This window comes from Panthera uncia (assembly GCF_023721935.1).
Source record: "Panthera uncia isolate 11264 chromosome A1 unlocalized genomic scaffold, Puncia_PCG_1.0 HiC_scaffold_16, whole genome shotgun sequence".
NCBI classification, from domain to species: Eukaryota; Metazoa; Chordata; class Mammalia; order Carnivora; family Felidae; genus Panthera; species Panthera uncia.
The window spans coordinates 23,261,921-23,287,761 of NW_026057576.1; the positions used below are offsets into that span (position 1 = coordinate 23,261,921).

The window sequence follows — 25,841 nt, forward strand, 5'->3', positions numbered from 1 at the left end:
TTTAATATTTTAATATTTAATAATAAAATTTATTTAATACTTATTTGTTAAAAAATAAGTATGATTTCTTTGACGGGGATACAAGCCTTTTATACCAAAGGTTGCTGATGGAATCATCTGTTTATTTATGTCCCACACATATTGTATGTAGTCACCTGTAGAAAAATCCAGGTGCCAGAACTTTGGTCATAATAAGCATGCCACAGACCTGGGCACATCTTTCTTATATTTTGTTGATCTATTCTCTCAAGCTCTACTGCACGTATGTTACCACTGGATGCTCCTCTATTACTTGTAATTTCCCCAAGAGATAAAGGAAATACATGTGCACACAAAAACCCATTAGCTGTCCAGCAAATATTTATAAAGGACGGGAGAAATTATGTTTCCTTTAATCCTCTGCCCACTAAAGACCACATCGGCTGCCTCACTTTTTTGTTTTTTGTATTTTTTTTTTTTGAAACCACTCATCTGGCAGCAATTTTTCTCACGCAAGTAAGTGCCTCAGGCTGCAAACCACTATCCTGCCCCCCACTTGTCTCCTAGAGGCCTCTGTGCTAAAAACAGGCCTTTTGCAGAAACGATGTTTAAAATAAGGCCATACAGCGTCTGATAAGGTAACGGCCAACATTTATTTTCAAATCTACCCTGTAGGCTCCATCTGAAAGCAGAATTTAAAAAAAAAAAAAACAACACCATTTTTTTTAACTGGCTCATTACAGAAGATCAAATTAGCGGGGGGGAAAAGGGCCACTCATTCAGAAGTAGAAATTACAGATTTGGTGAGATGAGCCTTCCCACCCAGCATCTCCAGTCACTCTCCCTGCCCAGTCTGGGTGGAGGATGGCACGGGGCGGGGAGGAGGAGCGGGAAGACCGTAGGCTTTTATCGCTAATGCTTCCTCTTCCATCTTTCTCCGTCGAACGACTCCCTACTAGATTTATTGGCCTATTTCCTCATGTCAGGATGAAACAAGGCAGCTCAACATAATCTGAATACTTTTGACAGCTTTAGTTTACAGGATAAACTTCTCTTGGCTTCAAGGACCACGATCCCTCACCCGACATAATTCCTGAACTAAGGAATTTGCAAACCAAAGCACTACCGTATGGTTTTACTTTTAGAGAGCCTTATTTTAATGTGTTTTGACCATGGCACTTATTAATATCCATGACTTCAGACTTAATGGTGGTATTTAACATTATTTATTATCAGTTTATCAGAAAGTTATTTTCCCTAAAGTATGCAATAATAAAAATAACTATATTCTGACATGTGATTTTAGGATCAGGGGACCATATATATTTTTTTATTCTACTGGAATACAACTCTTTTCAGTATATGGGCTCACTTAATAATTGAGCTAGAACTCACTTAGTAGGAAATAATTTATAGAAAGATTTTTATAACATATTCACCTAGTTAACTAGGGAAGAGGTCACCAACTGTGGAATTAGAAAGCCTGGGTTCAAATCTCATGTGTGTCACAAACATTTAGTTTAGGTAGAACATTTAACCCCTCTGGGTTTTGCCGTCTATAGAACATAAATAATAATACCTATCTAACATGAGACATGAGACTCTGGATGAAAAAGTGCTCAGCCCAACATTAAGTCTCTACAGAAAGATTAAACCATACCCAAAACACTCATGTGGCAAACCAGTGGGTAGGGGACCAAAAAGAAGGTATGTGCACTTAGTTTGGCTTCAGTTATTTATTTTATTTCCTAACTGCTAAAATTGCCGCCACTTCTAAAATACGGTTACGTGTTCCACTCATTGAAAACATATGCCAATTAACCATAAAGATGGTCCCTCCGAGGCATGCTCGGAAGAACCAGGCCCGGGCTGTACAATGTCAGGCGGAAACACAACCAAGTAACCATTACTGGTCTGGAAAACCTGGACTAGAGCATACAATCACATGAATGACTTTCTCTGTGGCTTTTTAGATGCATGCTGTGACACTTTCTTCATAGGTTTGTGATGGTTGCTGATCTCACATCATTATTGCTGTTACAGCACAGAGTAACAGAGCACAGAGAAAGGAGGGCAGGTTTCGTGGTGCGGACACCCCCGGGCTCACCCTACAGGAGCCTCAGCCAGGGAGAGGAGAAAACAACGATGCAGCCGTGGCTGTTACTGTCTGAACAGTCGACCTGGGCTTGGTGTGCGACCTACTGTGAATAGCAGATATTTTACTTCAGCCAACCAAGCAAGTTTCCTTTCTCACAGGATACCTCACCTCACCAAATTTTGTTTTTATGGCTTGTGGGGTTCTTTTGGTTTTTTGCATACCCTGCTTGCCTTTCATTCAAGGCAGAGTAGTGTTTTTATGGTTTTTTTTTTCTAGTTTGCATATGACACTTGGCTGTTAATTGTCTTCATATACACACTTCAGTGAACAATATCTATAGAGAACCATTTCCTTTTTCCTGCTGGCTCCATTCTGAAAAACCCACCATAGCAAAATGTCTCACCCTCCTTTCCCCTGATGACAGAGGACTTCCTCTTCCTCGCCAGCCCCTCCCCCTGCACTCCCCTCCCCCCCATCACTGTATGCCTGAGACCTTGACCCCAACAACCAGAGCCTTGCTTCAGGCTGCCTGGGATATTTCGGCTGGCTTTTACTTTATAAATACAAATTACATACATACGCTTCTAGTAATATTTTACATGAAATTGTTAAAGCAGTAATTTGATTGAGATTACGTGCGTGCACAAAATCTGGGCGCCCACGCTGAAATCGAATTTGGAAAGCAGTTACGCTGTCTACCGCTTGAGGATGGCTACCACTCAAAGACTTAACATGTTGCAAGACCAGAAACGCAGAATCATCACGTCCCTGAATCATGAACCAGCTGTTGAACTCCAAACCCGGCCCATCTCACATTCCGCCCACGAGGGCTGTGTTTGGAGAAGGGAAAAGGGTCAGCTTCCGAGAGGAGACCTCACAGAAACGCAAGAAGCAAAAAGTGAGTGTCTGCAGCGGCTCAGAATTCAGGCCGATTGCTGCTGCACCACTCGCGGTGCACTGCCACGGTGCGTCCCTGTACCATATTTGGCCACTGCGACTGAACCTGTTTCTCACAGTGACAGCCTATCAGTCTCCTCCTGAGTATAAATAAAGCCTTGCTTAAAATACTCCACTTTTTTTTTATACTCTCAATGGCCCGCAACTACCACTCCTGATGTCTATAATTAGATTTCAAAGTGTAGTCATCAATAACTCGTCCCTTCTCAGTTATTTCCTCTCCTTTTTCCTCAGCGCTCTTCAATTCTGAAAGGGTAAGGCTCTGAAAACCAGTGCTTTAAATTTCCTCTTTCATATTTTACCATGCCCTTCCTTCACCCTAAAATGGAGCTAAATGTTCACAATCCGGGGAACACTGCACGTTCAAAGAGAATGCCATAAGGGATGCTACAAAGAATATTAATTTGCCAAACACCTTCAGAGGCAAGAATGTAGAGTTGGGGTTGTAAGTATTAAGAGTGTAGAAGCCTGAGCCCTATGCCCTGAAAAACACCACTGCGTAAAACACTGTTGCTGGCATATAGGCAAACCACCCTAAATGGCTTAAAGGATGTAGCGAGGGGCGCCTGGGTGGCTCAGTTGGTTAAGCATCCAACCTTGACTTCGGCTCAGGTCATCATCTCGTGGTCGCGAGATAGAGCCCCACGTTAGGTTCAGCATTGAATGTGGAGCCTGATTGAGATTCTCTCTCTACCCCCAACCCCTCTGCCTCTCCCCTGCTCAGTCTCTCTCTCTCTCTCAAAATAATAAAATGAACATTAGAAGTTAAAAAAAGCATATGTATTGGCGCTAAGTATAATTCTCCCACTTTCTAGCGCCATGTTCCAGGTAGAATGGACCCCTAGCCTCCTGTTATGCAGAAAGTGGCCTACCTCACCTGCCTTCTCCTCCTTGCAATTCCATCAAGTCAAATGTTACTTTAACATTTTTTCCCCACCTGAAAAGAAAGGGATAGCCATACTGACCTAAATGAGAACAGGATGCTCAGATCAACTTCCACCCAGGGACACTGCATGAATACAAAATATTCATAATAAAATTTAAAATGCCTGAAGATGTTTGTTTATCATCTGAAGACATATGTCTCTCCATCTATTTCTAGGAATTTTTGAATGCAGATGGAAATGCATGAATATAAGTCTATGTACATCCTCTTTTTCCTACTTATTCTTCCAAGGAAATCAGTTGTCAGAGAGCTCCTATCATGTAACTTGATGGCCAATAATAACAAAGTTCCACTTAAGGCTCTAATACTGTTACAAATCAGTAGCATATCCACTTTACTAATCGTACTAGAGAATCCACTTACTTTTTACTAGATCTTTTGCACTATTTTTCTTAACCCAGATTGTAATACCTATGAGACAGCATACTGCAAAACTTGATTTGACAATTCAAGAAACATTTCTTGGGTAGTTACTATCTATAAGGCACTGTGCTAGGCACTTAGACAATTATATTTTATTCATATTCACAACAGTGGTGTAACATAAGCATTTAACCTGGACCTTTCAGATGCAAAAACTGATATTGTTCATAGAGTTTAAAACACTCGCTCCAGGGGCACCTGGGTGGCTCACTCGGTTAAGCATCTGACTCTTGGTTTTGGCTCAGTCACGATCTCACAGTTCGTGAGGTTGAGCCCCGCACTGGGTTCTGCACTGGCAGCATGGAACCTGCTTGGTATTCTCTCTCTCCCTCTCTCTCTGCCCCTCCCCTGCTCATGCTGTGTCTGTCTCTCTCAAAATAAATATATAAACTTAAAAAAAAAAAAAAAAAAAACTTGCTTCAAATTGCCTAGCTGGTGAGTTGTTCTGTGCTGTGTGGTTTGAAACCAAGTGGGTTAGGATTCATATCAATGTGTGACCTTCCTCCAATACAACCCAGCCTATTTTCACTTACTTTGGAATAAAAAGTGAAGGGAAGCCAGGAAAACAGTAGGAGGAGGACCCCAAATTTCAAGCAGGAGGCAACGAGATGCTAGACTGGTCATTCAATGATTAATGTCTATGTAAAAGTTTGAAGGCCGGGGTCAAAGATAATTTCTGAGATTCCACGCTGGGGGGCTGGAGAAAAACAGGAGCACAGACAGGAACGAGGATGCTAATTTGGGAAAGAAGAAAGTGAGCTTAGTTTAGCAGACACTGAATTTCGAGGAGTCAATAAGCATCTAAGAGGAACTGAATTTTAGGCAATCGGGAAAATGAAGACAAATGCCCAAATGACTCGAGGAGCTGGAGACTATATTTGAGACACCCGAGGCCAGAGTCTGAGAGAGAAGCATTAAGGACCAAAGACGGAGCTTTGGGGAATTCTAGCAACAAGGTACAAAAAGAGAAAGAACATCCAGACGGGGAATAAAGAAGAAAGAGAAAGACCCAGAGGAGCAAGCAGGAAAGCCTGTGACCAAATCAAGGAAGGACGGTGCCATGGTGTTAAATGCTGACAGGAAGCGAATTATTTTTCCACACTGACTGAGTGCCTGCTCTGCTCAAGAGCATGTCCCAAACTCTGAGAAAACATGAAATGTCCATGAATCCTGAGCCTTAACCTTTAACAAGATTAGATACTATCTCGCTGAGCTGACATCACCTACGTCCCACTTGAAGACGGGTCACGGCATTTTCAAATGCCGTAGCGGCACATATTTCTGACTGGGTTTCTCAAGATTTAAGGCAAGACGTTAGTGACTCTTAGCAAATGAAAGTGAGGCTCCCTTTATGGATCCTCCCCATAAGGTGGGGTGAAAGGGTCTCAGGCTCATCCTAGTAACTCTTTACACAAGTGTCTGCCGACTTTGGGCACCTCTGTCGAATGACCCAAGGTTTCCTCTGCCAAAAATCCCAGGCTGTTCTCTCCCCTTGGTACTGCGGTCTCAGTGGTCTCTTGCTGGGACTGACGGTAGGGGAGGGACCACTATTCCTAACAGTTGGCTTCAATTCCCTCAAGATCACCTACTCGAAAAATGACTGGCCAACAAAAGTAAACGTGCTACCCTCATAGCACACACGTTGCCTCTTCAATCCTGTCCCGCCACCCACCGGCACACAGCCAGCCTCTCACCATCTTTGGGACCCAGGCAACGAAGAGTTTCCCAATCCACAGTGAATACCACTGCCGATTTTTTTCTTCTACCTCTAGTCCCATTCAAACTGCTCATAAATGCCACGATCTAAATGAAATTATTTGGTGTAGTACCAGGACACATCATAAATGATTTCGAGATGGGAGAATCACTGCTCGGGGCTTGTCTAGTATACCCTTCCGGGTTGTCTATGTTTTTCATGGTCTTTGACTTACTTTACAACCCTGTAACTTGTTCTAACACTGAAAACTGATAGTAATACAAGTAATTTTCGTGCATAGAAACACAGACAAATTGGGGCACCTGGGTGGCTCAGTTGGTTAAGCATCCGACTTCGGCTCAGGTCATGATCTCACGGTCTGTGAGTTCAAGCCCCGCATCGGGCTTGGTGCTTACAGCTCAGAGCCTGGAGCCTGCTTCAGAGTCTTGTGTCTCCCTCTCTCTCTGCCCCTCCCCCAATCATGCTCTGTCTCTGTCTCTCTCAAAAATAAATAAACATTAAAAAAAATTTTTTAAAAAGCACAAATTGTCATGAGTGCAGTGGAGCTGCAACTGATTGCTGCCCTCTCACAACTATTCATAAATTCACTTCAGTAAGCCCACTAGCGTGAGTGCATGCGTGTGTTTGTGCGTGCTGAGTTCTCCTTTAAACAGGTTGTAACATCTTACTGGTTTCTTCATTAATTAATGAACTATATATATTTATATACTATTATATATTATATACATATAATCTTTGATGGATGTTATATTTGTATGAGAGTCACGATTTTTACCTTTTTTTAACGTTTATTTTTGACAGAGAGAGAGACAGAGCGGGGAGGGGCAGAGAGAGAGGGAGACACAGAATCCGAAGCAGGCTCCAGGCTCTGAGCTGTCAGCACAGAGCCCGATGAGGGGCTCGAACTCACAGACCGTGAGATCATGACCTGAGCCGAAGTTGGACACTCGACCGACTGAGCCACCCAGGCACCCCTGATTTTTACCTTTTTAAAAGAATTACCCTTTAACGGGTGATTAGTTTCAACTATAGGGATGTGGCGTTGCAACGTTAAAATTTCAGTGCAGACAATTTAAAGACTCAGTTGCTTCAGACTTCTGGTCAAGGTCATTCTTTTTTTTCATTATGTAATATAGAGCTCTCAGAACCTCTGAAAAAATCCTCTCACCCCCTCCAAAAAAATTCCAATCCTATAAAGGAGTTAGGGAAAAGAAAAAAAAAAACATCTTATGAACCAATGTCTTAAAAATTAACAATTGTTTGAGCACCGGTGATGACACATATATTATTTGTACTTTGCAGTAATTTTTTTCTCAAAAGAAATTGCACATTTTATTTGATAGGTAATAAAAAAAATAAAATAAAATAAAAATAAAAAAAAAAATAAAAAAAAATAAAGATTTTTTTTTAAGTACTAAATGAGAAAATAAGTCAGTTTGGATGGCAGCTCTGTGTAACACACTTTATGCTTTAGTGTTTCCTGGGCCTTTCTGTCTTCTACTTGTATTTCATTTTTTCCTTCAATACATGGAGTCCATACAGATTACCTGGGCTCTGAATAGAACAACATGAAGGGACATGCTTTTTAACCTCGTCCTTTTTTAGGCATGAGGTCAGTTCTTAAAGGAGTCAGTGGGTGATAAAAATTCTTCTAAATTAGTGCTTACAAACTGGTGTTCTGGAAAGCACTGTTCTGGGAGATGCTAAACGGTAGGTCTCACAAAAAAAGAGGGGAAGAGTTCTGTGTTGCTTAGAGACATACAGTACAGATTAGCACAATACATGGGCTTTGGGCTTTTTTGTTTGCTTGTTTGTCTGTTTGTTTAAGTATACCTATATCCGACAGAACACTTTTCCATAGAATATACTTTGGGAAAACAATGTCTTATTTATTCCTTAATTGATCCAATGGCATCACTGAGGTTAGAAATAAATAACTGTTTTTCAACCCCCTATGGAGTCTGGTGAGTAAGTTTCCTCCAGATGTATTATTCTCTATTCGTGAACAGATGAATTAATCACTGAGTGAAAGGGGTCAATTTTCTTATGTTATTTTCACATTCCTTTCTGCTATGGCTTGCCAGCTGCCAAGTGGGGTATCAGAAAAACACTGCCTGATTTCATAAGGTTAACGTGGATATGCTTAGATTAATAGATAACAGTTCCACATGATCCAATGCTGAAAGTGACCCAAATCTTCTGGCTATTTTCTTATTGTTCACAGAGATTATCTCATTCCACCTGTCGTGACAGTCCATCTGGTCCAGAGAGTATGAAGGTGTTCCAAGAAATGGCAGGAGGTGAAAAAACAATGCCTCACAGAATAAACTCTGTCACCTAAACATTCCATCGCTTGAGTGCTTCCAGATAAAGAACCACAGAATATGTATTTATTCTTGACTTAACTTATCTTCCCTGGAGAAGTCTATTTATGATTATTACGCATGCTGAAATTCTTGGCTGCATTATTTTACCAAGATCGCCCCTCCCTGAGCTCTCACAGCACAGGTATTCTTTTCAGAAGTAGGGTAATATTTTTTACATCATATTCTACAATTTTTCAGCTACTACAGTCTATTTTTTTTTTAATTTTTGAAAATGAATTGGGGCGCCTGGGTGGCTCAGTCGGTTAAGCGTCCGACTTCGGCTCAGGTCACGATATCGCGGTCCGCGAATTCGAGCCCCGCGTCGGCTCTGGGCTGATGGCTCAGAGCCTGGAACCTGCTTCCAATTCTGTGTCTCCCTCTCTCTCTGCCCCTCCCCCGTTCATGCTGTGTCTCTCTCTGTCTCAAAAATAAACAAACGTTTAAAAAAAAAAAATTAAAAAAAAAAAAAAAAGAAAATGAAGCAATACATTTAGATTTGAATTGGGAAGCTGAGAAAACCAAGACTGTCTTTTTCCTCAAAAGCAACTCTTGTAAAAAAATTTTTTATTTGTCCTGTTACTATCATTGTTACTAACAAGCAAATAAGAACAGCAAGGAAACCAAAGCGAAGCCCTGGACTGGCCCTCACACCTCCAGACTGCAGTCAAAACCCACTCACCTTTAAAAAGCCCTAATTCAAAAAAAAAAAAAAAAAAAAAAAAGAGGTTAGAGTGGGAGAGAACCAAAGCATAAGAGACTGTTAAAAACTGAGAACAAACTGAGGGTTGATGGGGGGTGGGAGGGAGCGGAGGGTGGGTGATGGGTATTGAGGAGGGCACCTTTTGGGATGAGCACTGGGTGTTGTATGGAAACCAATTTGACAATAAATTTCATATATTAAAAAATTAATTAATTAATTAATTAATTAAATAAATAAAATAAAATAAAAAAATATAAAAAAATAAATAAAAAGCCCTAATTCCTTGTTTGGAGGTTCTAGCAGGGGAACGCAGCTACTCACATACCCTTGACCAAAGAACGGTCCTCCTCTATCGGAGAAGGTTGTCCTCTTTGATCCAGTGTGCAGCTTTGGGAGGGACGCACATGGAGCGGTGAGGAAGGAAGGGGACACCTGCCTAGCCAGCCAGATCAGCCGAATCAATGCTGGCGATCAACGGGGTGACAGATTTGCAAATGCCATAAAGGGTAAAGGTTTAGTATCCAAAATCTATAAAGAACTTACCAAACTCAACACCCAAAAAACAAATAATCTAGTGAAGAAATGGGCAGAAGACATGAATAGACACTTTTCCAAAGAAGACATCCAGATGGTCAACAGACACATGACAAGATGCTCAACGTCACTCATCATCAGAGAAATACAAATCAAAGCCACACTGAGACACCACCTCACACTGGTCAGAGTGGCTAAAATGAACAAATCAGAAAACTACAGGTGCTGGCGAGGATGCAGAGAAATAGGAACCTTCTTGTACTGGGAATGCAAACTGGTGCAGCCGCTCTGGAAAACGTGTGGAGGTTCCTCAAAAAGGTAAAAATAGAACTATCCTATGACCCAGCAATAGCACTACTAGGAATTTACCCAAGGGATACAGGAGTGCTGATGCATAGGGGCACAGGTACCCCAATGTTTATAGCAGCACTTTCAACAATAGCCAAATTAAGGAAAGAGCCTAAATGCCCATCAATTGATGAATGGATAAAGAAGATGTGGTTTATGTATACAATGGAATACTACTTGGCGATAAGAAAGAATGAAATCCTGCCATTTGTAGCAACGTGGATGGAACTGGAAGGTATTAAGCTGAGTGAAATAAGTCAGTCAGAGAAAGAAAGACATATATTTTCACTCATATGTGGATCTTGAGAAACTTAACAGAAGACCATGAGGAAAGGGAAGGGGAAAAAATAGTTACAAACAGAGACGGAGGAAGGCAAACCATAAGAGACTCTTAAATACAGAGAACAAACTGAGGGTGGATGGGGGTACAGTGGGGGAGAGGGGGGAAATGGGTGATGGGCATTGAGGAGAGCACTTGTTGGGATGAGCACTGGCTGTTGTATGTAAGCAATGAATCATGGGAATCCACCAAAAACCAAGAGCACACTTTACACACTGTATGTTAGCCAATTTGACAGTAAATTATATATTTTTTAAAAAAGCCCTAATTCCATCTGACCTTCATGTTAAAACAGCAGGGAAGAAGGTACGGATGATGCTAACTAGGCAGAATCCAACAAAGAAAGGACTGAAGATTAAGAAGTCAAATTCTTGCACACTCCAATTTAATGAGGCAAAGGCTTCAAGACTTGTTCTCATCTAATTTTATAATAAAATGACTTAACTCATAGAAATTCGGTATCAAGTCAAAGTTCGTTTTTAGCCAACCAACAAAGTATACTATTACAAGGGTAAGAGAGGGCATCAGATCTCACTAAGAAGCCACAATACAGAGTTTTTTCACTACACATTCCAGTCACTGAGACTCTTTTCCATTAAGGATCCCACAATACTACAGTTTTTTCCTGCTTTCAAAGTAGTACTGTCCTTCCACTCTCAATATGTTTAAACACTTTTTTTTATTTGAAAACTATCCCAAATTTAAGAAGTGAGAAAGAATGAAAGAGCTAAGTTAACCAATAGGGAGTACCCAAAGTAGGCAGAAATAATAGAAAAATGGAGGAGGGGCAATATGAAAAAAGACAAAGACAATGATGAAATACATGAATCTTCAGGCTCAGAGAGCAAAACAAAGTTTATAGCTAGGTAAATCAAGATAGAGCTATACATAACATAGCAAAAAATAGAGAGCAACAAAGATAAGAAGAAGTTAGGGGGAGAAATCAAAAGGAAAAACATAAAAATTCTCTACAAGCCTAAATCATTTGGATTAGCAAAGGATTTCTCTATAGCAAAACAGAAGCCAGAAAACACAGCATCTCTGAAATATAACAGAAAAGAACTGTAACTTAAAACTTTACACTAATACAGCCTGAAGTTTTATCCCAAGAACTGAACCTTCCTTCAACAATGAGGTGAAAAGACATTTCAGAAAAAAGACTGTATTTACCACAAACATTATCACTAAAGAAACTTCTTAAGAACGCATGCTATAAACAAAGAGATTCATCCTAAAAAGAGTGAGATGAAAAAGCAGAGAATCTGGTAAAAAATACAGATAAGTGCAAATAAGCATCAGTTCACTCAAATCAAGGTAAAAAGCAAGAGGGACCTAAAATATAGAATAAAAATAATATACATTTGCAGAGGAGTGCTTGCCATTAAAGCTTTCTGTGAATGTTATCAATTTGGGGAGGATGAGAGAGGCATTTTTTACCTTTAGATCTTTAGGCTTTTGCAATTTATAGGTAACCTTTCAATTAAATGTATAAAGATATAATGACAAACTTCTAAACCAGAGAAAGAAAAAAACTGGAATAAACAAAACTTGGAATATTCAATAGAAGCTAGGAAAGGGCAGGGAAAAAGAAGCAAAGATAATCTTGATAAACAAAATACAAAGTAAGAAGAAAAATATAAATCCACATACATACGTACCTAAACTAAGGTTGAAAGGTTGAAAATGAGGAAGTGAAAACATGTATGTGAGCAAAAGACACCTAAAGAAAGCTAAGACGTAACTATTCATTTCATATACAATAGACTGTAAGTCAAAAAAAAAAGTGTTTTAGGGATAAAGTGAATCACTACACAATGATAAAACTTGCAGTTTGTAAGAAAGACATACACTTTGGAACTTGGGCTCAAAATACCTGGCCTATAACTTGGTCTTAAAATACATCTATTAAGAATTGATGGAATTACAGGGGTAAAAACCAACAGATCCACAATCATCCTATTTTGCTTAAAGCGCATCTCTCAGTAACAGATATATATTAAACAGGCAAAACGTGTTAGGGTAAAGACAAGCTGAGCTGCATACTTAATGGATTTACTAGAATCCACATACAACACTTAGAGGACATACATACTTTCAGAATACTTACAAAATTAACTACACACAGGCCACAAAGCAAATCTCAACCAAGGTAGGGAATCAACATCAGACAAAATATTTTCTAAACACGGTGCGGTAACATTAAAAATCAATTATAGGGGCGCCTGGGTGGCGCAGTCGGTTAAGCGTCCGACTTCGGCCAGGTCACGATCTCGCGGTCCGTGAGTTCGAGCCCCGCGTCGGGCTCTGGGCTGATGGCTCGGAGCCTGGAGCCTGTTTCCGATTCTGTGTCTCCCTCTCTCTCTGCCCCTCCCCTGTTCATGCTCTGTCTCTCTCTGTCCCAAAAATAAAAATAAAAATAAAAATAAATTTAAAAAAAAAATCAATTATAGAAGGTAACTTGAAGAATCTACTCTATAGCAAATGCATGGGTCAAAGAAGTAATATTGAAAATTAGAAAGGTTTTAAGAGTGATTAAAAAAATACCACACATCACAACTTATAGGACTCAGCTAAAGCGCTACATACAGGGAAATTCATAACCTTAAATGCTCCTATGAGATTAATGAATGACATACCCTAAACTCTAGAAATTAGAAAAAAAATAAACATATAAGAAAATAGATGGAATTATGACAGATAAAAATCAGAAACTAATGAAATAGAAGATAAAAACCCAAAAAACATTGGTCACTAAAATTAAAAGATGATCCAACAAAAAAATACACAATCAAAACAGACAGACTTCTAAAAAAAGGGGGATAAGGGAACACAAATCCACAGTATTAGGAATTTGAAAGGCAAACCAACTACAGATACAATAGAAATGTGTAAAATTACAAAAGTCCTCCTTTATCTCAATATTTGTGTTGGTCTCCTGGACAATTCTCTAGCAACTATTTTTAAGACTATGAAACTCCTAAAGGGCATAGTTAGCATTAGACAAGATAACAAAGGTGAAGATGTCAGGCAAACTATAAATGCCATCAAAATAAACTCCACTAATTTCTATTATTCTTATTTATGAACCAGGGTGGCTGGGAGACAAATCACTTTCCTATTTCCTGTCTACAGTAAAGGGTTGTTGAAGGACCCATATATGATGGTGCAACAGCTAAATCCTATTTGGCTATTAAGAGGTGACAGCCACGATGACAATGACAGTGAGGAAGATTATTCCAAAAACCCACACCCTCCTCCTTGTGTATACGGCTCTTTTTCTCTTTCCCTCTTCTTGATGACAGTACTTGTCACTGCAAACTGCAATATTCTTAGAAGAAACAGAATAAGCTGAATATTGACAAAATGGCAATGTTTCAGAAGGTTTTTATCTGTCTAGCTAGAAAAATAAATTAATTTGCACCTTGTTCGTTTTGACTTGCAGAAAAAAACCTTGAGAATTACTATATACAAAACATCTAAATAATGAATTAGCCATAGGTATTTACCCTATTTTCGGAGGGAAAATCTTCAGCACAAAGATCTTACAAATTTTATTAAGATCAGAAGCAGAACTGAAAACAAAATCAACACATTCTGACAGCGCTCTAGCCATCAAAGCCGTAATGTCCCTTTTGTGTCTCTCTGTTCCTGTTTAATACAAACACTGATCTAAAACAACATCTATTATCAGGGGACACGTATAATGGAAAAATCCTCTTTGGAAGTCTTGCCAAGTATGAACTATACTAAAAGGAATGGAATCTGGTAAGAAATATCCTACTATTAACTCATTCACCCTTAATAAAGCCTGACAGCTACCAATGCCAATGTACAGAATTTTACAGGTGCTACAATTTATAAATATATTAAAAATTTTAGAGACCACTGTCTCTAGGTTCTGCCTTGAAAACAAATGCCCAGTGGGCACACTAGAAAAGACAAGGCTTAACCCATACACTGTTGGTCGTGCTATTGATGAGTCTGGTGGCCATTTCCAACTCTAGCATTCTACAAAAAATATCTTCAAATTTTAAGATAATGCTTCCAAATTCCAACATGGTTTGCTGTGTTTTGGTGTCTTCCTGCTGATCTGTCATTTGATAAAACACAGCCTAGCTTCCAAAGGTCAGTTCCAAAATAGCTCATTTTCCCTTTGAAAATAAAGTAAGACCTTCATAAAAGGATTTGGGATACACGTTTGTCTTGAACTGAACAAATCCCCTCTCCTTTTTCAATGTAGGAAGACACCATCAATTTTCTCAGTTTCTAGAAAGAATAAATGCTATCTTACAGTTAAGACCTTCAGAAACATCAGTGGCAAGACGAGGGATACAATTAAAATTCTTAGGAATAAAAAATTAATTCAGTTCACAACCGAAATATAAAATCTGTGCTAAGGTAACCTTAGCACGCAAGATGCTTCTCCAAATCCTTCAGATAGTGAGATATTCTTAGGATTAAAGATTATTTCTCAGAAGGACCTCCCCAAACCGCCCCCCCCACCCCACCAAAGGAATGTAGGGATACAGGTTATATGGCCATCAGGAAGTTGGCTCTTTCTGCACATTGTTTAGCAGCCAAAAAGGATGCCAGGCTTCAGAAAAAGCATCCAAAACAGATTCCTTTTATGGTATGATAACATTTTGTTCAAGAGACTGCCCTTTCCTTCACAGGCAATGCCTCAGAAACTATTCCTAAATAGACTGATAGACACAGGGGGGCTTCTAATGAAGAAGCCAGCTCTTGATGTGTGTGTTTCACCCTCGGAAAGTAAAACCAACTCACCAGGAGTTCTGGAAGCAATATGATCAAATGCTGTAAAGAACTTCCATTTTTGGCAGTTTCTATTCCTGAACCTCTCTGAGATGAAACTTTTAAGCTAAAGTCCCTAGTCTTAGACTCGTAACACCCCTCTGTTGCCAAGCGTTTTGCTAGTCCGGGTTATTCTATTTTCCTAAGGTACATTTTCTCCATGGGTCTAATCAACAACAGCCTCTCCAGCACCTTAAAATAGAGTTTAAACTTTGAAAGGCTTTCCTGTGTAGCTCAGGTTCAAAGTGTTTGTTCTCTATAGGAACAGCTCTTGCTTGATCGTTTTTATTGTTCTTGGCCACATTTCTGGGATTAAGACACTTTATAACAGGAAGAAACACAGTGGCACCTACACTACACTAACATAACCTTCTGTTGTGAACACCAAGACGCAGAGATTAAAAGCCCTGAGACTTCAAACACAGGCTACATAAACAGCAATAAATTAGCATTTTCCACGAGTCTGACATTTCTATCATGTGGGAAGACGCTGAAGTGTTTTTCACTGTATTTCACAGTGAAGAGTTTTATCTTGCATGTGCTAATTACACCCATCTCTAGTCTAAGACAGGAATTGGGTTTCTGGCACTAAGCAGCCATTGACAGTTAGAGATAACATCTCTGAGACATCCCTGCAGCCAAGAAGCTGTGTAGGCAACGGGGAGCACCACCACCACCACCACTACCACCATCATCTCCATCCCGGAGATGACCCGGGTGGTCATCCCGACCACCATCACCATCAAATATTTATGGCTGTTTCCTCTGCTGAAATGCCCAATATATCCCACAGGGTGTGATCAGTTTTGGATGTTTCCCATCAATGCAAAGTAGCTTCATATGGCATCTCTCCTACTTTAAAACATACAGCACTAGTGAGTTCTATATGTGATTTATTAAAAAAGAGAAAAAATTAAAAATACAGTGAGACCGTGTTTAATTTTAAGGATAGAAACATGCAATCTGTGAAAATCTGAAAATCAACATCTCTACACTGTTTTATCTAAACAGCTCTTTACTCGTAGTTCACAGAAATACGAGGAAAAACCTTTAAGCACTATGGAAGAGAAAGCAGCTTCAGGTACTGATTTGTAAAGTCTGATGAACATGCCTATTTGCTAAAGTTGTGTCAGAACAGGCTACAGCTGACAGAGTCCGCATTAAGTGTGTGCCTAAAAGCAATTTATAGTTGGTCTTTAATTTTCTAAAATTTATAGATTTCCCTGATACCTCTAGACTGGTGATGAGGTCATGATTTGATGATACACTTCTGTCTAGAGTATAAGCTTCTTTCTGTGGCATAATCCCCCATTTGTCACAGAAAAAAAAAAAAAAACTGCACGAAGACAACTCAGTTCTTCTACGACGCAGTATGTCTGCGGCTTCCTGAGTCCCCTGCTCCTTTTTCAAGTACACAGATTGACAGCCTCTCTTCCAAAGGCCAAAGTCAACGGGAGTCCACTATGCCCCTTCACCATACCCAAAAAGAAATAAATTTTATTTCGTTGACTTGATTTTCATGAGGGGTAGAAAGGAACTGAAAAGGCCACAGTGCCCAATCCTGGGTATTGTGGACAGGACATGTATCATGATCCCACACAAGTACAATATTCTAAATGCCTTCCTGGTTAGCGGCATGACGGTGGCGAGGAGTGGAGTAGGAGCCTGAGCACGAGAAGAACTCACACAGACTACACTATTGTGTGGATGATGCCACTCAACATCTTAGAAGAGATCATGATTTCATTAGATGCCACTGGTATTTTCCAGGCATCATTATATATTTGCAAGTAATATTATGTATTATATATTTGCAAATAAACAGATGTGACAGTCATCTACTATTTTACAAGTTACAAATAAGTCTTTTAGGCAAATACAACATTGTACCTCAAATCACTATCAAACACAAAAATAACTCAATTGCAAATGGTCCAATTCTTAGAAGACCTATTCCAACTAAACCCAATAAATTGGGAATTAAAGGCTCTATAATTGAACAAAGGGCCCATCTTCCTGGTCACTTTAAAGCTTTCCCTACGTTATTTTATGTTACACATTTATACTCGTGAAGTAAATTTAAAAAAGGGTATCAAAAATAATTACATATACATATCAAAAATAATTACATATATATTATATATAATAATTACATATATATTTGTGTATATATATATATATATAGACACACACACAAGCATGCATACACACACACACACACACACACACACACACACACACACAGGACCTGGCTTTCAAAGAGTTTAGAGGATGTACTTACGTTTTCATATACCCTGATACAACACCTAAAAAGTAAGAGACATACTTTTTTTCTTAATTTTCTATATGTAGCTCTCAATTCCTTTAAAGAGTCAGGATTCAGCACTACAGAATAGGTATTAAAGCGTAGAGATGTGAGCAAAGAAAGACAACACAAAACAAAAGTGATCTATATAAAAGGGGAAAAGGATAGAGGCAAACGAGAAATTAAGCAGATAGAAAACAACACTTAAAGAGTTGGGTGTTCAACAACCCCTTTCTTTCTTTCTTCTTCCTATTACCTAGCAGTTCACCACAAAACTGTCTGCAATATGCCCACATTGTTCCTCTTCAGCATCATCAGTCTCAATGACTCTGTTCTTGCCCTTAAAGGTTCTGAAATCCACACTTCAATACATCCTTTCTATCATCTGAAGACAACAATGTTACTCTACTCTCAACTAAGCTCGACATGAAAATCATCATACCAAAACCAATTATATTAATGCTTTTAAAACCTAACATAGGGGCGCCTGAGTGGCTCAGTTGGTTAAGCATCCAGTATTGGCTCAGGTCATGATGATCTCGCAGTTTGTGAGTTCAAGCCCTGTATCAGGTTCTGTGCTGACAGCTTGGAGCCTGGAACCTGCTTCAGATTCTGTGTCTCCCTCTCTCTCTGCCCCTCCCCCACTCACTCTGTCTCTCTCTTTCCCTCTCAAAAAATAAATACACATTAAAAAAAGTTTTTAAATAAATAAAATATAAAGGTTAAGATTAGATTATTTTAGATTTATAGAATTCTATAGTTTATATTATCCCAGAAGAGTTATGTCATCTATACCCAAAAGTTTCTCATTGTATATGGACTTAGTGTAACAATGCAAAGGTAAATCTTCTTATTTGTTACATGTAGCACTGCTGGATGTGAAAATGCCACAGTGGGACAGATACAGGTAAGTAAAGTGAACACACCAACTGCATATGCTCTTGGGATATTTCCTCCATGCAGACTGGAATTAGAGGGCAGATGTTTCAGGGAAATAGTGAACCAAACTCTGTAGACACCACTACGTTGGCTCCATCCAGCAATTCCAAGGAAATTAACATTCTGGTGTTACGGAAATAGTTTAGACTGTCTCACTCAAGAAAACTCAAAATGGTCAGATGAACTAGAAACCTGGAGAAGTTGAAAGTAAGCTACAGGAGTCTCTAGAGATTATGCTAATAGTAATTTACATCTCATTTACCAAAAAAGTAGTAAAGGCCACTTAAAAACATGAGTAGGACTTTTTTTCACTCCCAAGGAGGATATGCACATGTAATGAAATGCAACAGAAACCCACTCTGACTGCAAAGAAAGCAAGAGAAGACCCCAACTCTCAGTGGCCAGCTGAAAAAAAAAACTAAAAAATAACTGACATTATTATCTATCACAAGTTAATGCTATATCTGGTTCATTGGGAATTTTGCACTTTAAAGTTTGGTATGTTTGTTACACAGCACAAGCCTTGCTAATCAGGTGCTGCTCTTTACACACCAAGATAATGCCACTGACATGAGTGAAGGCTTTGCTCAGGCTTGAACTTTGGAACCTTGCTTTTTTTGCAGAGATAGATTTGATATAACAGCTTCTGTCTCCCTCCTGAGGTCCAGTATGAGTCAAGGAATTAGGAGACAAAGAGCCAAAACCTAGGCAGAGCAGCTGATAGTCACAGCACTAGGTCTAAAACCAAGGCCTTAAAGTAGCTTATTTTCTTAACTTCAGAGCTACTCAGGGGCATTAATATGTGACAGTGTGCTGTGTGTAATTAGAGAATCAACACAGACCACCAGCCTGTCCTCAGCAAATGCTGACCTAACTGAATGGGGTTACAAAGACAGCAAACTTCGTATCTTACTGGAGTTGCTCAGTGCTCTTGAATTTTCTCAGGTGGCCAAAAAGGAACAGGCTCAGACAGTACTAAGTAGAAAATCCAAAGGTACAAAAACTCCCAAAAACCAGCAAGGTCCCAACGGGTCAAAACCTCTAAGTTCTTTTTTCGCTTCCTTTAGCCCTCCTCCTCCCAAAACTACACCAATACCCAAATACCATATACCAAGCACCAAAGAGACAAAAGGTATAAATGCTGCCATATAAATTACTGTAAAAAAACTAAACACTAGTATGTTGTCATATTGACATTCAGAGAAGTCTAGCACCAAAAACAGTATGAATGGCACTACAAATCTATTATGGAAGGTAGTTCTTTAAAAAATCCTTGTATGATTTACTTCAAAAGATGATCAGGAATTGCCAAGAAGAAAAAACCCTGATAGAAATAGAAGCATCATTATTTGGGGTTCTTTTTCTGCGGATTTGATTACAATCTTTATAGACAACCTACCTCAAGTTTAAGTAAGTCAGCATCTGCAGATTAATGATGGCCTCAGGAATGACTCTGATGCAATTATGATACAGATTAAGAATTTCCAGTGATACAAAATGGCATAATTCCATTGGGACTTCGACCAGTCTGTTTTTAGATAAATCTATGAAAAAAGGAAAGAATGTTTTGTCAATAAATCTTCAACACAATCAAATACAATTATCAACTATCAATACTTTTTTTCCTTAACATGTTTTAAAATAAACATAATCTAAATTTAGGTCATTTTTGGTAGCTCTGTTACTCCAGGGTTGATTTCCTTTTCCTGGCATATTACCCAATTTATACGGAAAAGCCAAAATATTGCTGCAACAGTTTTAGCTTTTTAATTAATTTGGAAACACAGCCCAGATAGAAGGCCTCAACTGAAAATTATTTCAAAGTCATTCTCCCCTAGGTAAGCATGAAAGCTGTATCCCTTAATATACCTGAATATTTAATATCTAGTTTATTTAATTCAGTTTTGTATTCATAACATGTATTGTCTCTTGGAACATGTCTTTTATAACCTCCGCAAACACACACACACAGACAACTAAACAAGTATTTCATTCACTAGCATCACTGAGTACCCACAATGTGTAAGACCAAGATAAATCAATGGTGTCTCTCTTAAGGACAGGCATTGTGCCTGCCACATGACCAGCAATAAAACCGAGCTCTCTTGGCCAAGGGTACCGAAGACCTTACTAATGGTGGTCTATAGAGCAGTGTAAACACACAGCATGGTTTACAATACTACCATCTCAACAATAAAAATATGGAATAGTCCGTAAGGTCTAAGTATGGGAATGGTAGACATAACCAAATATAACAAAAGAACTACCACTCTTGAAAACTGTAACCCGACATCAATCATCTCAAGCAGGCTGAGCTGACTGAGGAAGGACTCAATCAGTACGAACGGAAGATGTTTCTTAAATAATATATCATATATACTTAAAGAATCACACTCCATTAAAAAAAAAAAAAGAATATTGAAACAGGTCAATACTCTTACGAAATAGAAGTCAAAGGGATATCCTCCTGACTAATCCGCCAAGAAATAAAAACATAAATAAACAAACACGGGCCTTGATGGCTTCAGGGGTGAATTCTAAGCAGGTTTAAAGGGACAATTATGCTAATATTCAAACTATTCCACACAAGGTAAAAGAAGGTAAGTTTCTAAATACTTATTTGAATAGTAAGGTATAGTACTGATACCAACACCTAACAAGTATCCAAAAAAGAAACTATTTATGAATCTCCCTTCTAACTACTGATGTAAATCCTAAATTTAAAAATTAGCAAGCAGAATTGAGCAGTACATAAAAAGATTAACATACTATAACTATGTGGGATTTATTCTAGGAATACAAGGATTTTGTATTATTTAAACAATTCACTATATAACTAGAGTAAAAGCAAAATCGCTTATGATCACCTCCATAGATACTTAACAGGTATTGATAAAATACTGAATACATTCTTTTTCAAAAACTACTTTATTGAAGTATATCTTCTATATCATAAAACTGACCTATTTCAAGTGATCTCTAGCAACTTTACCAAGTGGAACATCATCACCATAAATCAGAACATTGTTTTAGAATATTTATATTTGTTCTTAATGCAATCACTTAATAAAAGAAGAGTTGGCTATTTCTTACATAATCACACACACACACACACACACACACACACACACACGCATGAGAGAGAGAATTCTTTTATTTATGGCTAAACCTTGAACTACTAGAAATATTACCAGTAAAATCAAGACAATACATCATTACCACTATCACAACTTACTATTGTTCAGGAGATACTAGCCACTGACATGGATAAGGAAAGAAAAGAAGAACCAAAATTGGAAACAAAAAGACAGAATTATCATTATTTACAAATAATATGATTGTTTTCCCAGAAAACCCAAAAATATCAAGAGAAAAGCTATTTCAAATGTTAAAAAGGTACAGGGTAGAAAATGAATATGCTGAAAAATAGCCTACACACACACACACACACACACACACACACACACACTAGCAAAATGATACAACACAAGAAATCTAATTTATTGTAAGAGTAAAACATCTGGAAATCTGACAAAACATGCAAAGTTTATATGAAGAAAACTTTGAAATGCTACTAAGCAATAAAAAAGAAAGGTTACAATTGAAAAGATGTTCCCTGATAGTAAATAAGACAGCATCAAAAAAAGTGTCAGTTCTCCCTAAGCTACACATGTATAATGGAATGAATCCCCAATTAAAAAAAGACTTCTACAATATATACTTTTTGATTTGCTGAGGTTATTATACAAGTTGACTTTAAAGTTCATATGGTAAAATAACAATGCAAAAATAGCAAGGTATTTCTCAAAACAAAAGGCGCTCTAAGGGGCACCGGCTCCCCTAGGGATTAACAGATACATCATAAGGCAGTGTGATGGGCAGGTGAGAAGGTCAAGGGAACAAATTACAAATAGGTCAAAGATATATATGGAAATCAAGTGTGCAGTCAAGGTTGCATTTCAATTCAATAGGTTAAAGAGGTAGGGTCAGTAAACAGTTTGAGAAACCTGGATAGTCAGCTGAAACAAAGGATGACCTATTTCACTCCTTTTATTTCAATACATCCTAAATGAATTAAATGATTGCCTTTAAAAAGTGAAGCCATAAGAGCACTAGAACAACACATGGGAAGTTTGTGTTTATGATCTTAGAATGGAGAAAGCCTTCCTATGAATGGCATAACACAAGACTGATGAATCAACACATAACAAAATTTAAGGCATTTTAAAACAAACAAAAATTCTACCAAAAACATAAATGACAGTCAAGGAATGGTGGGAAGTCCTACAAATCATAAACCCAGTAGGCTAATTTTTTATACATATAAAGAGCTTCTACAGTCAATGGTAGTAAGTTTGAAACTCTGGAAAAAAAAGGAAGGAAGGAAGGAAGGTAGAAAGGAGGGAGGGGAAAGGGAGGGAAGGGGGAGGGAAGGAAGGAAGGAAGGAAGGAAGGAAGGAAGGAAAGAAGGAAAGAAGGAAAGAAGAAAGAAGTAAAGAAGGAAAAGAAATGAACAGATGGCTCACAGAAAAGGAAATATAAATGGCTCTTAAGCATATGAAAAACTGATCAACCTGACTCAAATGTGAACAATGTAAATCACAGCTACATGGGACATTTTTCACCTAGTAGACTAGTAAATATCAAATGGCTTGATAAACACATTATAATGCTGAGGACATGATGTAAATGAAGAACATGTCAGCAAAATCGATCAAGATTACAAATGTACATACTTCATTCAACCTAGAAATCTTTCTCATCTACAGATAAACTCATATGACTGCAAATGACATTTTTTAGCATGGCAGGAAAGAACAAAAAATAGAGAGCAAGTTAAATATTGGTGTGTGGTTATACATTAATATGCTATTAATAAATATAAATAAAACTAAAATTAAATCAATCAATATTAACATACTGTTACTATTTCATGTGGTGTAACAGAATATTAAACATTATATTCCATAATGAAGTGCTGATACTATGCAGTCATTAAAATGAATGAAGCAGCTTTATTTGTGCTGATCTGGTACAGTCTCTCAGACATATTATATATATATTTTTAAAGCCTGGTACAGAAACAGTATTTGTGTTTGTAAGTGAATATTTACACAGTTGTTTAAGTATAAATAGATTATCTCTGGAAGCTGCAGAAGAAACGGGTAGAAGTAGTTGTTTCTGGAGAAAGCATTTCTTGTTGAGAGGACAGGTGTGTGGGGGGAGATTCCCGCAACTGTACATCCGGCTGTGGCTTTAGAAATGTGAGTGCATTGCTTATTTGATTTTATATATAGAAATGAATTCCATACACATATATATATAATCTGTGTGTATATACACAGATATAGGATTATGTATATATACATATGTGTATATATACAGATGTATGTGTGTATACATATATGGGTTTATGTATATGTATCTGTGTATGTATACACATATACAACTTCCTACCAACATTCTTGTTTTTTAATTTTTTTTTTAAGTTTATTTATTTATTGTGTGAGAGAGAAAAAGTACAAGCAGGGGAAGGTCAGAGAAAGAGGGGGAGAGGGAGAGAAGGGGAGAGACAGAGAGAGAGACAGAGAGAGAGAATCCCAAGCAGGCTCCACGCTGACAGTGCAGAGCCCAATGCAGGGTCCATCTTGCAAACTGTGGAGATCATGACGTGAGCTGAGATCATGACGTGAGCTGAGATCATGACGTGAGCTGAGATCATGACGTGAGCTGAGACCAAGAGGTGGACGCTTAACCAACTGAGCCACCCAAGCACCCCTGTACCAACCTTCCTTCTCTACATGCAGAATTTTGTTTCATTGGAAAAGAGATTTGAGAAGCCAGAGCAAACCGCAAAGTCCCATGCTCTTAATTAAGGGAAATACAGGAGCAAGCTTCTTTTCACGAATGTTTAAAATCGCGACAGAAAAAAACTCCGAAAGTCTTGCATTCTTTCTTCCTGAAACTCTCTACTGGACATGGCAATCTTCTTGTGCTTCTGGTGCTGGAAATTTGCCAGAAAACTTTTACGTGCGTTTTTCCTTCGGATTCAACTCAAATTTCTACTGATGCTCCAGTTTACATTCAAAACTTTACCTTTCCTGAGGACTGCTAGGATGGCACTATCAAGCTGAATGTCTCAGTAACTATTTTAAATAATAATAATGTTATTAGTTTCAGTGTCATGAATGCTTTTTTTAAAAAAAAAGATATAGGCATTTTTGTAGAAATGCTGTCATATAACTATAAACCTTTTATTTTTTATTGTTTTTAAGCTTATTTATTTATTTTTGAGAGACAGAGAGAGCATGAGCACAGGGGGATGGGCAGAGAGAGAGAGAGAATCCCAAGCCGGCTCCCGACCATCAGCGTCAGCCTGACACAGGTTCCATCTCACAAACCACGAGATCATGACCTGAGCTGAAACCAAAATCAGATGCTCAGCCAACTGGGCCACCCAGGCACCTCAACTATAAACCTTTTAAATGATCATGGGATACCAAATCAATAATAGAAACCACCCCAACCAGAGCGCAGATCAATTCTAAATCTATAACCACGTGTTATATGTTTGAGAAAGTTACTCAATTTCCCAGGTCTAGGTTTCTGGATACGTAAACTCAAGAGTATATGCAACTGAAAATGTTCTAACGCTCTTTTCAGATCTCAGGTTTCTGTATATAAATAAAAAGTATTTAGAATTCAAGTGTTTTCTGTCAAAAGTACTCACAATCCAAGTGGTTTTGCTTCATCATAGTAATCAATAGCAACAGTGGAGTATCACAAAAAGTGATAAAATGCAAACCCACATGTAACAAATACTGGCACATCTTTTTAATAAATTTGTCCTTTCATTGTAAAATCTATATTCTTATTACATAACCTCTTTTAGGAGTGCTCTGTTTTCACACGTGGGGAAAATGCAAGGGCAGGAGAAAGAAATGATATAATAGCTTATAAATTAAGCTATATTTAATTCTGGTCTCAACTTACTAATAGCATCATCATGAACAGTTACGGTTAGAATAATGTTCTAATTGGTGTCTGAGTCTGGTATCTTTGTTACTACTCAGAATAAAGAGATGATATGCTCTCGACCCTTTTGATAGTCTCCTCCACAATCTCCAGATTGGAAGGGAAGCTTTAGCACTTTCCTTCCGTAATTTCCTCCTGCAGCCTAACTTCACATGCCAGAAGGAGCTGAATGAAGGGCTGGTGAGAACTTCTGAAGAGATGCTCTTAGTCCTGCCTGCTGAGAGAAGAGGAAGCATATCTGGTAAAACGTAAATCGCCCTCATTTTAAATTGTATCTGGTATCTCCTCTTTAATCCTTGTTTTTAATGGTGCAGTTCTGGAGGTATTTTTTCCGGAATCCTT

General features: G+C 38.4%; 1 protein-coding gene across 4 annotated transcripts in view; it reads right to left on the minus strand.

Annotated features, from left to right (window-relative positions):
* The window catches only part of LRCH1 (leucine rich repeats and calponin homology domain containing 1), a 202,073-nt gene that overhangs the window by 81,834 nt on the left and 94,398 nt on the right, over positions 1-25,841 (minus strand). For all 4 annotated transcript variants that reach the window (XM_049646939.1, XM_049646938.1, XM_049646940.1 and 1 more), the window contains exon 2: positions 19,864-20,008. In XM_049646939.1, the coding sequence (XP_049502896.1) occupies positions 19,864-20,008 (145 nt within the window). The remainder of the gene's footprint in view (positions 1-19,863; positions 20,009-25,841) is intronic.